This window comes from Myxine glutinosa, chromosome 9, assembly GCF_964187855.1.
Source record: "Myxine glutinosa chromosome 9, kmMyxGlut1.1, whole genome shotgun sequence".
In the NCBI taxonomy this organism is placed as follows: Eukaryota; Metazoa; Chordata; class Myxini; order Myxiniformes; family Myxinidae; genus Myxine; species Myxine glutinosa.
In genome coordinates this window covers 104637039-104653453 of record NC_136269.1, presented here as the reverse complement: position 1 = coordinate 104653453, position 16415 = coordinate 104637039, and the positions used below count along the sequence as shown (strand labels likewise).

Below are 16415 nucleotides of genomic sequence, written 5' to 3'. Positions count from 1 at the left end.
CATTGTAGCTCCCAGTCATAACCAACAGAATTAAACAACTTATGTTCACTGTTTTTTCTTCGATGATGTTAATGCGGTGAAGAAAAGGACACCCCACCACAGGTCGATATGGATTGGACAGCTTGTGTTATCTGTCAGAGAAGTACCCCAGAGCAGCTTAATTGTCCACAAAATCGCCAAAGCTGTGATGCTTTATCAGTTTACGAGCTGAGGTACCCGGCTTCGCCCGGGTTGAATAAGAATAATACAAATATATGATGAAAAGAACATGTATATTTTAGAGCAATATCACAGTACATTTCCTACATGGCGTTTTGTCAATTTTCAATTTCTCAAAACCTCTTGGTATACATTTCTGGTTTTCTTACTTGGTGCCAAGACATAAAGATTGCTTGGTTTTCCAACCCTCGAGCAGCCCACGTACAGCTGGCCATGGGAAGTACCCGGCATTGCCGGGCAGGGGAAGGGGGGGGGGGGGGGGAGGGGAGGGGAGGGGAACGGAGGGGAGGGGAGGGGAACGGGGGGGGGGAGGGGAACGGGGGGGGGGGAGGGGAGGGGAACGGGGGGGGGGAGGGGAGGGGAACGGGGGGGGGGGGAGGGGAGGGAGGGGAACAGGGGGGGAGGGGAAAGGGGGGGGAGGGGAGGGGAACGGGGGGGGGAGGGAAGAGGGGAGGAGGGGAGAAGAGGGGGGAGGGGGGGAGGGGGAGGAGAGGGGAGAAGAGGAGGGAGGGGGAGGAGGGAGAGGGAGGAGGAGGGGGGGAGGAACGGCTAGCTTGGCAAGCGATAGCAGGATTTGTACTTTTATTTTTACTTTTTACCTCAATGAGGGCTATATATATCGTCCGTGCTTGGAGCCTTCAAGTTCAGCATAAAGTTTTTAAATGAAAAATACTGCAGATGTATAACAATCCACCAATGCAAGTTCAGAAATGAATGCAGATCCTTTACTTTGCGATACAAACGCAATTCCCGCCATTTACCACTCACGATCGAGGCCCTCCACAGTGGCCGCGCCTCTTCTTCCTCCTACAACTTCGTCTCACTTCTTTCACTCAAAATGTACGAAATTCTGCCGCATGAAATTATGTAGAGGCTTCGTCGGGGGGATACAAGGTAGATAAGGAAGGCGTTGTAACAGAAGAATCAAAATAAAATTGGAAGAACATGAGGAAATGGGAGCTATTCTGGACCCACAGCCAAACCCGACAAACCATTGCAATACACCCTGAACGTCTAGCGCCGCCACAAACCACCATGGAATTGTAGGTGGCGCTGTTTTTTTAAACCATTGATATTAAAATAAAACGTAGCCTATAACCACCAGGATTTTATGCTGATTCCGAATCTGTGTCTAAAACCTTTCTCCGATGTGTAGTTCTTGAGTTATAAGCGGACATCCAGACAGACACACATATACACACACACACAGACACTCCTCCTTTATATATAGAGACAAGGCATTCCTCGAAAATGTCGAGGAATTCAAAACCTTGGATGCACTACCCGTGCGCATTGAGTTCGGGACTGATGCAACACCGGAACAGTTCCTTACAAACAAAGCCTCTTGGCATCGTTCATGCCACCAGAAATTTAACAATGCTAAACTCGAGAGCAAGAGATAAAAAAAAAACAACAGGTAAACAAGACATCAGACACAACTACTCGCCGATCAATCAGGCAATCAGCACCGGGAAGCAAGGATGTTTGCATTTTTTGTGACCAAACCTCGATAACCAAGCTTCTCGAGTTTTCAACATTCTCTGCAGATCAGTCATTGAGAGATATGATATGATATGATATTTGAGCATTTCCTACAGTCGTGTGCTTAAAATAGAAAATCAGTTGGCCCTATCCGCATGTGAGCAATTTAAGATTGATGGTGTAGCGCGTCCACCCAACTTAAGAAACGGTTTATTCACAGTCGGGGCCCTTGACAATATTGACCACGATCCGTCGTCTACTACAGCCAAGGGGTCGTTTCATGGAACTGGTATTAGCATTACACAATTCCCAACCCTCGATGATCCTGGAACACCTAGACCAACAATTCTCGTCGAGAAAGACCCAGACACCAAACCATATCTTCCAGACTCGTTTGCAATAGTACAGGCATAAAATGTGAACATGACATCCACACGAATCCCTGCAGTACAAACAACGCCACACAATGGGCCACTGGGGGGAAGCGAAGTTCAAAGAAGATGAATGGGTGCAGCGTGCCATTACACTTCTCAAGAAGGATACCCTACAAACTGGCGATGCTTCATCTTGGGCGGCGGGCTTCACATTGAAAAAGCTTTGTGGAACACTCTTGGGGACTTTTTAGCAGATAGTGGCTGGACTAACGCACTCACTGATTCTGGCATAGCAACGACTGGCAAGGCCGATTCATTTCTCAAAGCAGCCCACGTCACAAGAACGAGACATGCTCACCAAGTGACTGCGTTGGTACTGTCAAAATTACAACGTGACGCACATGGGACTCATCTTAATTCCTCCGATGTAACAGATGACTTTAATAAATGGAAACGGCAAATGATAGAGAAAAGCCCAACCTTTCAGTTCTGGGATACTGTGCTTCGCACAGAACTCACTATCCTCGTCTTCATTCGTGCTCAAAGAGAGAACAATTTCCATCTGTATGTCGAGGCTTTGGAAGCGCTGATGTTTCTTTTCTTTGCTCTCGATTCCGTCTCCCGGGGTTGTGGATGGACAATGGAGGATAATAAGTGGTTACCAGTGTGGACAACTATCCCACAAGCAGCGGATGCCGGTGCAGAACTCATAAAATGCAACTGCAAGTCGGACAGAGGCTGTTTGAGATGCAAATGCTCCAAAGCCGGACTACCATGTACTGACCTGCGCTGTTGCAAATGTCAAAAATAAGCTAATTATTTCCCATGGAATACTGTTCTGGTTCTTTTTTAACGGTCTTGCTTCCTATCTCGTCATTATAACTCTCATACTACAAATATGCGTGTACTTCAATAAACACAAGGTTTCTGAATATACCAAAATGTCATTTTCTAGCTAAATGACGTCATTATGACGTCAAAATGACGCCAATCTAACGTCATTTTAGCTTCAATTTTTATAACACTTCGGTTGTCATCAGTGTATATGTATTTCATTAAAAACACAATTGCTGAGCATTTGGTACCTGTTTTTTCCTGTTGATTATCCACAAAATGCCATTTTCGGCAATATGACGTCATAAACGACGCCATTTTAGCTTCCAGTTTAACGGAATGTTTGGAGCTTAGCTTTTTCTTAACAAGTGACCTCATGCAGGGATTGTGTAAAAAAATGATGTTTTTGTCCAGCGTGTAACAATCCATTTACTAAGGTACCGGACTATTTGTAACACTGTGTGACGTCATTGTGACGCCACAGCCCTCAGGTGCATATACTTTTTTGGAGCTTAGGCAAAAATCAATCCTCACATATGTGGGACTGTCCAAAAAAAATTAGGTGCTTTTGTCCGGCGTGTAACTATTTCGGCCAGTTCCGTCGTTAAGGTACCAAACTAATAGGAGCGCCTACCCATGGAATAGGAGCGCCTACCCATGGACATATTGTCTTTAACAAACTTAGATGATGATTGGATGGAAAATGCGTCCGACATTCCAAAAAGTCTGTTTTCTGTAGGCATGGGTTGCTTCACGTAGCAGGAATAAACAGCCTCAGCCTCGTTTCTCTCAGCCTTGGCTCAGATTTCAGCATATTGCATTTGGACATTGGGATGATGGTTCATGGAAGAGTGATTTTAAACATGTCCTTTTATCATGAGGCAAATATAAATAGGAATGGTGGTGTTTTTTAAGTCAGCAAATGGGTTTGAGGGCATCTTCTTTATAAACCCAAATTTCGAGTTTAGATAAATTGATTGGATCAACATTTAGCAAAAGCGTGTTGAGAAAATTTCAACTTTACTAATTGATTTATTGACAAAAAAAAAAAAAAACCACCTTTAGAGGCCATTTTTCCCCGCAAAGCGGGGGTTGGCCTTTTTCGGGAACCATGGTTGTTGTTGTTTTTTTGGTCCCCTTTTTGAAGCAATGTTTTACGGCCGGATGCCCTTCCTGACGCCAATTGATTTATTGACAGAAACAGCAAAATGGCCTCCAACAAAAGGGAACGCCTGGGTAAGCCCAAAGTGACATGACGTTCTCTGTGAGTTGAATCCGATGAGATATTTGTCTTTTTCCTTCTTCCTCCAGGCTGTTTTTACTGGTTTCTTCTGTGCTTCTGAGATCACGTGATGGAATTCCTTTGCATCTTTGGCAGAATGTGCTTGCCTGAACAAGCGATCCCTCATCCATGCTCATCATTTCCCACCCTCCACCTCTTTTCATGCACTTTTGTTTGAAGGTTATTGTGATCTCCCACCTCTCCCTGCCACCCAGGTCTACCTCACCTCTTTTCGTTGTTCGTTGTCGGTTGGATTGTTCCTTTTTCTGTTTAATCCCTGCTCTTCCCTTCATCTCTTCTTTCATTCATCTTGTGTGCAGCTTGTTCATCCGCATGTGTCCTTCTCCCCTTCCTCTTGATTTTACTCTCTCCTCTCTGTTGTCGGTGGTCCCACTTTCCATTTTGTTCCATGGCATTCCAGGTTCAAATCACACAAGCGATGACATTTTATACTTTAGAACGTTGATCATTAAAAGACTTTAAAAAAATAGTATGTGCTGCTTCCTTTGAATGATGCTCAGCATTTAAAAGGATAGAGCATGAATAACGCAGGGAAGGCAATGGCAAACCACCCAGTGTAACCCATGCCAAGAAACTGTTTCAGCAGCACCATTGCTCTGTACAAGAGTGTGGTACATCAAAATCAAAAATGCCAATATAATCCAAATAAAGTACAATGATGTCTGTCCTACATGTGATTTGTACATGAGCTCCTCCATTGGTTAACACCAATGTCAAAATAAATCATAAGCTAAGCCAATGTGTCCACCCCCTTGAAATACTTCATGGACCTCAGTAGTCTCAAACCTGTACCCAGGTCGTCAGAAATCTACTGTATTAATGATTTTAACAGTACTGTGTACAAAACACGAGTAGTATTTATTTAGCTGTAAAGTCCAATAAATTTACAAGCTTCCTCCATTTACTTAAATTCTAAGGTTGCCTACATCAATTAGAGTTTCAAAAATGTTTCATTCATCAATAAATAAGCCGCCTTTTCATTGCATACGTGATGACCTCCATTCCACAACGAAGTGGTATGTAAAGTGCTTTAATAAAGTATTCACACCCCTTGATTTTTTCACGTTTTGTTTTGTTTCACCCTGAATTTAAAATGGATTAAAATGACTTTTTTTGTCACATAATACCCCATAATGTCAAGGTGGAATCTTTTTTTGACTTTTTTTTTTTTTTTTTTACTAAATAACTCATAATGAAATACAGAAATATCTAATTTACATAATTATTCAACCCCTCGAGTCAATACTCCATAGAAGCACCATTGAAGTAATTACAGCTTTGAGTATTTTTCAGTATTTCTATATCAGCTTTGCACATCTGGATTTGGAGAGTTTCTCCCATTCTTCCTCGCAGATTTGTTCAAGCTCTGTCAAGTTGGATGGGGAGCGTTGATGAACAGCAATCTTCAAATCTTTCCACAGATTCTCACTGGGATTCAAGTTTGGGTGTTGGCTGGGCCACTCAAGTAATTTCAGTTTCTTGTTCTGAAGCCATTCCAGTGTTGCTTTGGCTGCATGCTTGGGGTCATTGGCCTGTTGGAATGTAAATCTTCGCCACAGTCTAAGTTCTTTTGCACTCTCAAGCAGGTTCTCCTCAAAGATTTGCCTGTATTTGGCTCCATTCATTGTTCCCTTTATCCTTAAACGTATCACAGTCCCTGCCACTGAAAAGCATCCCCATAGCATGATGCTGCCACTACCATGCTTCACGGTACGGATGGCGTTAGATGGGCCATGAGCTGTGTTTGGTTTCCGCCAGATGTAGCGCTTTGCATTCAGGCCAAAGAGACCAATTTTCGTCTCATCAGACCACAGAATATTTTGCCTCATGCTCTCCGAGTATGTCACGTGCCTTTTTGCAAACTCCAGGTATGCTACCGTGTGTCTTTTTATCAGGAGTGGCTTCCGTCCGCCCACTCTCCCATAAAGCCTAGATTTGTGAAGTGCTGCAGAGACTGTTATACTTCCGGGAGGTTCTTCCATATCAGCCAAGAAACTCTGTAATTCTGTCAGAGTGGTCATTCGGTTCTTGGTCACCTCCCTGACCAAGGTCCTTCTTGCCCGGTTGCCTACTTTGGACAGACGGCCATCTCTAGGAAGAGTCTGGATAGTTCCATATTGTTTCCATTTCCTAATGATGGAGCTCACTCTCCTCTTAGGAAATTTTAACACTCTAGAAATTGTTTTATACCCTTCCCCATATATATGCCTCTTCACAATTCTATATCAGAGTTCTACGTACAGTTCCTTGGTCTTCATGGTAGCACTTCTGCTCTGACATGCACTGTTTTTTGTGTGTTTTTGTGTTTCATGTGGTTTTTTTTTACAGCCCGCACAGGTTGGAGGCCTGTTTTTTTATTACTGTCAACACAGGATGGAGGCCTGTTTTTTACTGCCCGCACAGGTTGGAGGCCTGTGTTTTTTTTACTGTCAAGACAGGTTGGAGGCCTGCTTTTTTTTACTGTCAACACAGGTTGGAGGCCTGTTTTTTTTTACTGTCAACACAGATTGGAGGCATGTTTTTTTTTACTGCCAACATAGGATGGAGGCCTGTTTTTTACTGCCCGTACAGGTTGGAGGCCTGTTTTTTTTCTGTCAACACAGGTTGGAGGCCTGTTTTTTTTTACTGTTAACACAGGTTGGAGGCCTGCTTTTTTTTACTGCCAACACAGGATGGAGGCCTGTTTTTTACTGCCCGCACAGGTTGGAGGCCTGTTTTTTTTACTGTCCGCACTGGTTGGAGGTCTGTTTTTTTTACTGTCAACACAGGATGGAGGCCTGTTTTTTACTGTCAACACAGGTTGGAGGCCTGTTTTTTTTTTACTGTTATCACAGTTTGGAGGGCTGTTTTTAATGTCAACTCAGGACGGAGGCCTGTTTTTTACTGTCAACACAGGTTGGAGTCCTGTTTTTATTAATGCCTCTCAGATCTTCATCTCTCCATACTTCCCAGTCCCTACAGGTTATATTTGCTCTTTGAGAAACCTCAACAACAACAACAACAACAACAGGCATTTTAAGGCCATTTTCCCTGCAAGAGCGGGGGTTAGCCTTGCGGTCCCCATGACAATCTTCTCCATTTCGCCCTATTTTCTGCAACTCCCCTTGTTAGCCCCCTTGCCCGCATTTCTTCTTCGACCATCTTTAGCCAAGTGTTTCTCGGTCTATCCCATCCTCTACTTCCTTCTACATTCATTTCCATCACTCTTCTCAACCAGTCACTTTCATCCTTCCTCAACACATGACCAAACCATCTCAACCCGTTTCTCTTCACAGCATCCATCACAGGCTCTATTCCCATCATCTTTCGCAATTCATCATTTGTCTTCCTCTCTCTCAACGATACTCCGCACATTCACCGAACCATTCGCATTTCCTCCCTTTCCAGCTTTCGTTGTTGCTCTACGTTCATTACCCATGTCTCGCTCCCATAAATCATAACACTTCTCACACATGCAGCATACACATTTCCCTTCAGCTTCAACGACACTCCCCTCCTCGTCAGCATGCCACTCAGTTCCCGAAACTTCTTCCATGCACATCTCACTCGAGCAACCGTTGCCGAGTCTGAACCACCTTCTCCATTCAGCATGTCTCCTAGGTAACAAAATGTTTTCACACCTTCCAGCTTCACGCCGTCTCCAAGATGCAACTTAACATTTCCTCCATCTGCAGCTCCTTCTGTGCACACCTTACACTTGAATGTAGCTGCCACACTGGTTAATGACCCTCTCAAACCACTACATTTTTGATGAACCCACTCAGCGCACATTGTACATTGAATGGAGTTCACTCCGACACCCTTCCTGCACACATCACATGGCCACTTCCCAGTTCTTTCCACCTCACCACATGCTTTACCACTTGCGATCACCTTCGTTTTTCCGATATTCACCTTCAGACCTTTTGTCTTCATAACTTTCCTTCCACTTGTTCATCTTCTCCTTAAGTCCATTCATACTCTCCCCAATCAACACCAGATCATCTGCATACAACAACTCCCACGGTAAACCCTCCTTTACGTTCCGAGCCAGCACCTCCATCACAGCTACAAATAGTAGTGGACTTAGTACCGACCCCTGATGCATTCCCACCTTCACCTCAAACTCACCACTGTTCCCGTCCTTCGTCCTTACAGCTGTGCGTGCTCTTTTGTACATTGCCATCACTACTCTGATCAAAGGTAGTTTCTTTGAGAAACCTCCTCCTTACGAAATTTGCTCTCCTAGATTTTAAACACTATTTGAAAAGCCTCGTTGTTTTTCGACTACCATTGTTTTTAGAGAGACAAGGAAGATTTTAAAGGTTTGTCTGTTTATTCCAATTGTACAGTTTCTGTAAAAAAAAAAACCCAATAACAATGCACCTGATTTTAATGAATACTCCACCTGAAGAGAGAATTATACATGTAGTAGGTAGTTTATTGTACCGTGTTACTTTCGATATAAACGTATGTAATGCATTTTTAATATTGTGAAAAAAGAATTTAAAGTACGTTTTCTTCAAATGCACAGCTTTGGTGATCTGTAATGATGTCATACCTGGATTGCTTCATAATACCCTAAATAATCTGATTAAAGCAAATAATATAACTATTGTATCGACAATTCACAGTCGTGGTTATAATTTTCTGGAATTCACAGTCAAGATTTCTGGATTCATTGGTGTAAGAGCTGTAACCACGATGTATCTGTTAGGCAGACATGGAGGCATGTTTTTCCGCATGCTGTACATCGTACATGGCAGAAAGTTTTACCTTCAACCCACCAACCCCCACCCTATTTGTCCTCCAAACATATCCTTTTTACTCCTCTACTCACCCCCAAATCCTCCCCTCTCCCATTAGTCTTCTCTCTTCCAAACCCTCCATTTTTTCTCTCCTACCATCCTCACTTATTTTACTTTTTCAACTTTAAACAGTGGAAACAGGGATTGATAAACTGGCAGAAGTTGTGTATTTGGGCAGTTGGATGTAGAACCATTTCCTGTTTAAATTCCAGAGCTTTTACGACTTGGATTTGATGTGGAATGTCCGTAGTCAGACATCAGAGTGCTGTTCCCTATTAGTGGAATACATTCCCTATATGTGGCACAAAATCTTCCAAAGTTCAAATGTAGTTAATCTGATCAGCTTTTGAGATATGGTTCCTTTGATATATTTCAATTGTTATAACCTACAAATACAGCTGTAAGGTTTTGTAGCTAACATCTAAAGAATGTTACCTTTTTCAGAGAATAGGTCACAGCAAACAACTAAAATGGTTCAAACAGTATTTCCTGCCTCTCTGCAGTATCTAAAGTTGGAGCTGAATCATGATAGTTTATCAATACCTTTTGTTGTGATATAAATAATAAATGCTGCTCTTGAGAGGCAAATGATGGATTGAAAAAGTATCTATACTCAAATATATTGTTGAATTTATGAGAGCTGCTGTGATGTTCAGGTAGCTAAGGGCTGGCAGGATACCTGTTTTTTTTCAACACATGTTGGACTCTAGAAGGCCTGAATGTTACCTTTCATTCTGTTACCTGAATGTTTACTCCTCTGCTGCCCTTTTTGGCGATCGCTTTCCACCACTCCACCACTCACACACTTATGCTCGATGTTTATGAATGAAATAACTAGTCTATCTTACTCACATTACCTATTTTGGCATTTCCCACAACAATATAATTAGGCCTGTTCACTTAGACATTCACTTACCGGTGAATCAGGAGGATCAGACATTTGATGGTAGGTCCTGCTTCTGTCCTTCAGTCCACGGACCACGTGTGGTGGAGACTTGGAGGGAGATACGGGGGAGTTTGCAAGCCCTGGGTTCCCTCAGAACTATCGGCCTAACCTCAATTGTGTCTGGAATATCAAGGTAAGCGCCACAAGACTCGGATTCCAAGTGTTATCAGACTGTTCTTTTTATTTGTGGAAGTAAATCATTTTAGCTCATGTTCAGTTTCGCCTTTTATGGCTCCTTGTACATGAACTGATATCATCTATCTATAATTCCAGTAATCTCTGTGTGTATGTGTGTGTGTATGTGTGTGTGTCGTTTGTCTGTGACCGCTGTTTCTCGACAACCACGGGTCCGATATACTTGAAACTTGCCAGGTATATTGCTGGGGACCCGAGGATGTGCGATTTCAAGGTTTCATATTAATCGGAGAAGTAGTTACCGAGCTATGGCGATTTCTTTACCAAACTCCGCAAGCCGTTCGCTTTGGACCAAACCATTTCATGTAAATAGAGGGGGGGGATTGTCACCGTACTCGCAAGCCGTTCGCTTTGGCTTTGCGAATGGACCAAACCATTTCATGTAAATAGAGGGGGGGGGGGGATTGTCACCGTACTCGCAAGCCGTTCGCTTTGGCTTTGCGAATGGACCAAACCATTTCATGTAAATAGAGGGGGGGGGGGATATAATTTTAGATATATATATAGTACGGGCATGCCCTAGTATGTTAAAATCCCAAATACCAGATGTATTTGTCCATGGCCGACAGGATATCGTATGGTTATGCGCACTGGCCTTTGAGCTATCTCACCTGAGTTTGTAGCCTTTTTTTTCCTGAGTTTGTAGCCAAATAATTTCCCAAGCACCCACGAGACTTCGACAGCTTACGCAATATAACTTTGAGCTCAGTCATTGACATGCACCAAGGCAGTAATGAAGGTGACGAGACAGAAAGAAACCTTTTCCACACGTGATGTTTGCTCGGGGTGGCAATGGGTTGGTGGTGGTGGTCTCATCAGCAGGGAGATGGCAGGCAGGGTCTCATCTCGGCTCGTGGATCCAGCCCAACACACACGCATACTTCTACGATCCATCGTCCTCAAAGTTCGCTGTCGGTGTTTTACTCCTCTGCCGCCCTTTTTGGCGATCGCTTTCCACTACTCACACACTTATGCTCGATGTTTATGAATGAAATAAATAGTCTATCTTACTCACATTACCTCTTTTGGCATTTCCCACAACAATATCATTGGGCCTGTTAAAGAGTTAGTAATAGTAGCTGGACATCTGAATTTGTCCATTGTCTACTAATGTCCTTATAAGTAATGCAATGGCCAATTTCTTGCTTGTGATTTATCTAAAGCTCCTCCATGAGCTCAGATCAAAGTTAAAAAGAAGAAGCTTGGTTCATCTTGAGATAGATTGACATAAATAGGACAGATATACCATTTTAAAACGTTGCAGCTGATAAAAAATATACTAACACCTTCAAATTCCCATTTTAAACAACCCACCTTCCCTCTTTCCCTTTCTCAACTTCCTGATCATTAGGTACCCGAAGGGCGAGTCATCTTCCTTTCTTTCCGCTTCTTCGCTCTGGAAATGAATGCTCGGTGCATGTAAGTATTTCTGTACACTTTCCATTTCCTTTCCATCAAATAACTCCAACTATAATTTTGGTGGTAATCAGCTCACTGATATGAATGAAGCTAATAGCCTTTTTGTCATCGGAGACTATTTTATTCCACTCAAAGGTAGTTGTGGTTTTAACTGAAAAAAAAAACAGTTTTGACATTCAGGATAAATTTCAATTATAAAAATGTTTTGCTTTAGTTTAATATGATTTGCAGTGTGGTATTTTGGTCAAGATTGCATTGAAGTGTCCATCCTGAGTTTCCTCGAGGCTTTTAAGAGTTGACTCCACCATGTGTAGCGAAGGCTAAGTAGGACAGGAAGATAAATTATTTCCTGAAAAGCATGAGTGAGCCAATTGTTTATTTATTTTTCAACAAAGAACGCAATAGCTATACATGGTGATACTTCTGAGCCAAGCTTGGGCTCCAAAAATTTGGGATCTAAATACTGTACTACATAATGTTGCTAATAGCCAAATTTAAATTATAATCAAACTAGCCGAAAGCACCCAGCGTTGCCTGGGTTTTTTTGAATGAATTTACTACTATAATTCAGCTTATACTCGCGGCCGTAGAAGATTGACTACTATAATTCAGCTCAGCTTTTAATTGCGAAATGGGTCCAGCCCGGCCTCGGCCGGCCTCGACCGGCCTCGCCACCTAGCCTATAACCTTCCTGGGGCCCGTCCCAACATTTTTAGTTCTTTTTGAATGAATTTACTACTATAATTCAGCTTTTACTCGCGGCCGTAGACGATTGACTACTATAATTCAGCTCAGCTTTTAATTGTGAAATGGGCCTAGCCCGGCTGAGGTGGGCCTCGACCGGCTTCGCCACCTAGCCTATAACTTTCCCGGGGCTCGACCCGACATTTTTGGTTCTTTTTGAATGCATTTACTACTATAATTCAGCTTTTACTCGTGGCCGTAGAAGATTGACTACTATAATTCAGCTCACCTTTTAATTGCGAAATGGGCCCAGCCCGGCCCAGGTGGGTGGGCCTCAACCGGCCTCGCCACCTAGCCTAAAACCTTCCCGGGGCCCGTCCCGACATTTTTTGTATTGGAGGTTTCTTCCTATCTTTCACCGTTCAAGAGATTAGCTTGCGCAGACAAACAAACAAACAAAAACTTTCATTTATATATATTGTTACGGACACGACTTATTAAGATGTTATGCTGGGCCGAGCGGAATGGCCGCCGTGTTCGCACAAGTTACCCGATTATACTCGAACGTTGGCCGAATCGCGCTACGCTAGATCAATGAAGGAAAGGACACAACGGCTGGGTTAAATGACACGACACCAGGGGTACAGTTCTCAAGACCTCCGGAGGAGGATATAATATTTGTTTGCAGAACGTTTAGATTACACGGAACAAGAGGTACAGCACAGAAAGGTGGGCACTTATACACGGTCTTATCTTAGCCCCGACAGACCACAGACAAACGGGACAAGACTGACTCACACAGGGATTGATGGCAAGGAAGGGCAGAATCGATGGCTCAAGGTGCACCTTGGCTCAGGGGCAGAATCGACCCGGTCCGGTCCAAAGATGCGGGTAGGTATCGTCGCGCTGGAGGTGGCGTCTGTTCTTCTTCGTAGCTGGGGCGCATCTGACGTCACCTCCGTCTTCCTGCGCTTGTCCAGCGGGGAGTGACACGCCCTCGGCTCGTTAGCTCCGCCCCAGATGGAATCGGTCCGCCGCTTCTTATTGGGTGCGGGGGGTTACCGGGCTCCGCCCTTGACGAGGAGCTGACAGTGAGCCCCTTCGTGGTAACCCCGTCGGAGCACATGGTCAACGGCGGCTAACCAAGCCGGAGTGAGGACGCGCACTCCCCGCGCCGCTGTTGTTGTTGTTGGTGTTGTTGTTTCATGAGGAAGAGATGCGGGGAGGTATTGGGAGGTCCTAAACTTACTACTGGTGCCATACAATCACATTCTGGTGCAACGAAGAGTCAGAATTAATGGAAACGAGTCCTTAACTGACATAGACTAAGAATAACTAGCAAGATGTCCTATAGTTGTCTACGTGAGATGCGGTGAACCTGGGCACGACATTTAATGGGGGAAAAAGGGGAAGGTCGGGGCTACAGAGTGTTGTTTACAGACAATGGGACTAGGGAATGGGGGATTGGGGATAGCTGGGGAGTATTGGGGAAATAGGGGAATATTTACAAGCGGATGTGGATGGAGGCCAAATCCCATATCCGCAACATTGCACCCTTCTCTACCTCGGGGCGCCCCGACCCGATAAATCTTTACCTACGTTAGTGTGGCACTCAGATGTAGTTCCCTCTACTATTAACTCAACCCTGAGTGCGACAGTTTTACAGATGTTCACAAATGAGTAAATATGTCCCCCTGCGACGTTGCACCCTTCTCCTCACAGAAACACACCCACAGGATAACCGAATCGCGGAAAGAATCCTCAAACTAAACATACAGCCGGTAGGGAGCATTATTTACACAAGACTACACTGATATTTACACTACGATCCAGGACCTGTTTTTGGAGGAACACATACAGATGTTATGCATAGAGAGAGAGCACGCATGCCAGCATCGATACACCAACCCACGAGTGCTCTGTGGCCTTACGGCCTTTAATAATGTGCAGAGCACCCCATCCAAGCACCAAAAGCACCACCCCATAACGCAGTCAGCACCATCCGGTGCACCAATAAAATGTTCATAAATCACCGGTGGTGTCGCAGCCGGCCGATGTTCTGCCGCTGGTCTTGCCTTCATGTGGTGCACTTGGCCTTCTTGCTTCTTTAAAAATAAAGAAAGGCGCCAACTGCGTCCATTTCTGTATTGTGGTGTCAGTGGGCCAACTATAAGTGGTTCACCTGGATGGCATAGGTGCCACGTTGACCCAGAGGTCCATCAACGGGTGGTGCTTGCCCGCAAAAGAACTGCGGTCCATTGTGGGTGGCCACCAAAATTGCGGTCCATATGGTGTATCGATCCAGGCAGCAAGCAGCGAAAGGGCAGGCCCACAACTGCGGAGCCAGCACCTCTCTCTCCTCTCTCTCTGCCCCAAAGCCAGATCCTCGGAGGTGGGAGACAAAAGAAGAAGACAAGTGAGTAAGGTGGTAAGGGCGCAAAAGTGCACGCAATATAAGGTAATGCACACTGGGGGCACATGGGAACCAGGTGAGACAGGTACGTTCCTACCGTACGCCCCTCCCCCCACCAGGTAACCTACATTGCCCCTCCCTTACCCCTTACTGTATCCACAAAACACAACACTACCCATAAACATCTACTTTACAAATCAACAAACGTCCCTACTGTCTTCCCCGTTCCTCCCATAGACCAAATTCGTCTTCTCTCCCTCCTAACCAATCAAATTTGCCATTTTCAACTCTCATCAAAATTTGCCATCTCCAACTCAACATCATAATTTGCCATCACCAATTCATCATCAGTCCCTCCTAAGGAGGGAGAGATGGAATCACCCCAATGTCTCATCCACGTCGTGATGCGTCTCACAAATCCAACCAGCAATTCTCATTTCCTGCACACAGAACAAAAGAAAACACAGGTGTGGAGTCATCATCATTACCTCAGGCAAGTGGCTGCGTATGGTGCGACAGGTTCATCAATCCTAACTATTTCCTAAATGACTTTAACAACTTTACATTACCCGGGGTCTTTCTCCTGCCAAACCATTGGCCCTCTTACACTATGGGTTCTAAAAACCAATTCCCATTGACCAAACTGTGGTGCTTTTCAATTTGGGGTCTCACTCCCCCGATTCATCTCCCGGTGCCTCGCACAATTTCTGGGCTGCGACGTGTAACTCTCCCAGCAGGTCTACCCACCTGCACACCTCCACCACTGCAGTTGCCTCCGAGCTTACCTGCTCCTTACCCTAACCTAACTACCTGGGGAAGGCCCTCTGGCGCTCTCCCCACTCGGTGCCCTCTCTGGCACTGGGCTACCCCGGTCCGTCCTCCGGATCCTCGGGCCCCACTGACACTAACGGCTCCCAGAGCCCACCTGCGGCCTCACCTGGCCGACATCCTCACAGTGGTGGAGTGCCCAACCAACTACACACACTAACAGGCTACACGCCCAGCCATTTCCACAACACTAATGCACCCATCCGCAATACCATTCTGCAACCGCACCACAAATGCCAATATCCAACCACAATTTACCTATACCCTCTACCTAACACTTACACTACCCGCCCCGGGTATCCGTGATGGGGGTCCACTCTTCCCCCATTCACACCTTCGCACCATGCACACCACTCCGTACCACTTACTCCAACTCTCTCCACACACCTGTACTTGCACACCTGTGCTCTCACTCTTGGTGCCGCCTGCACCCTTCTCTCCCCAAGCGCATTCGCGCTGATCCACAACACTCACTACTCACACACTGCTCCACACACCTGTCCAGTTGCACACCTGTGCAATCACACCTGTTCAATTCTCAACCACACGGCATCATCTCATCTAACTACTCCCCTCTGAAACTTGCGCTTCCCAGACGCCCCTTTAAACTATTGCGCTCCCACGTCATTATCATCCACACTAAACTACCTGCGTCCCCACTACAGGTATCAGTCACTAACTAAACTTAACGTTACCTAATGTCAATCTCTTCTAGATCCCTACAATATAACCTAACCCACCCGGGCTAGTTTTCACTGCCGTACACCCCCATAAACTATAGCGCATTTGCCCCACTCATGGGAAGGGTGGCAGGGATGCCACCCTTACCCACCGTCATACGGCACGAGTGGGACTTTGTGGGACCACCTCGTATGTGAGCCGTTGCCTGCCTGCCGGACCCCGTGCGTCGCCCCTTGCGGGGTCAGCGCGG

General features: G+C 45.1%; 1 protein-coding gene across 2 annotated transcripts in view; it reads left to right on the top strand.

Annotated features, from left to right (window-relative positions):
• PCOLCE2 (procollagen C-endopeptidase enhancer 2) overlaps positions 1-16415 on the top strand; it is a 46936-nt gene that overhangs the window by 11072 nt on the left and 19449 nt on the right. For both annotated transcript variants that reach the window (XM_068128669.2, XM_068128670.2), the window contains exons 3-4: positions 9970-10078; positions 11492-11559. In XM_068128669.2, coding sequence (XP_067984770.2) covers positions 9970-10078; positions 11492-11559 — 177 coding nt within the window. The remainder of the gene's footprint in view (positions 1-9969; positions 10079-11491; positions 11560-16415) is intronic.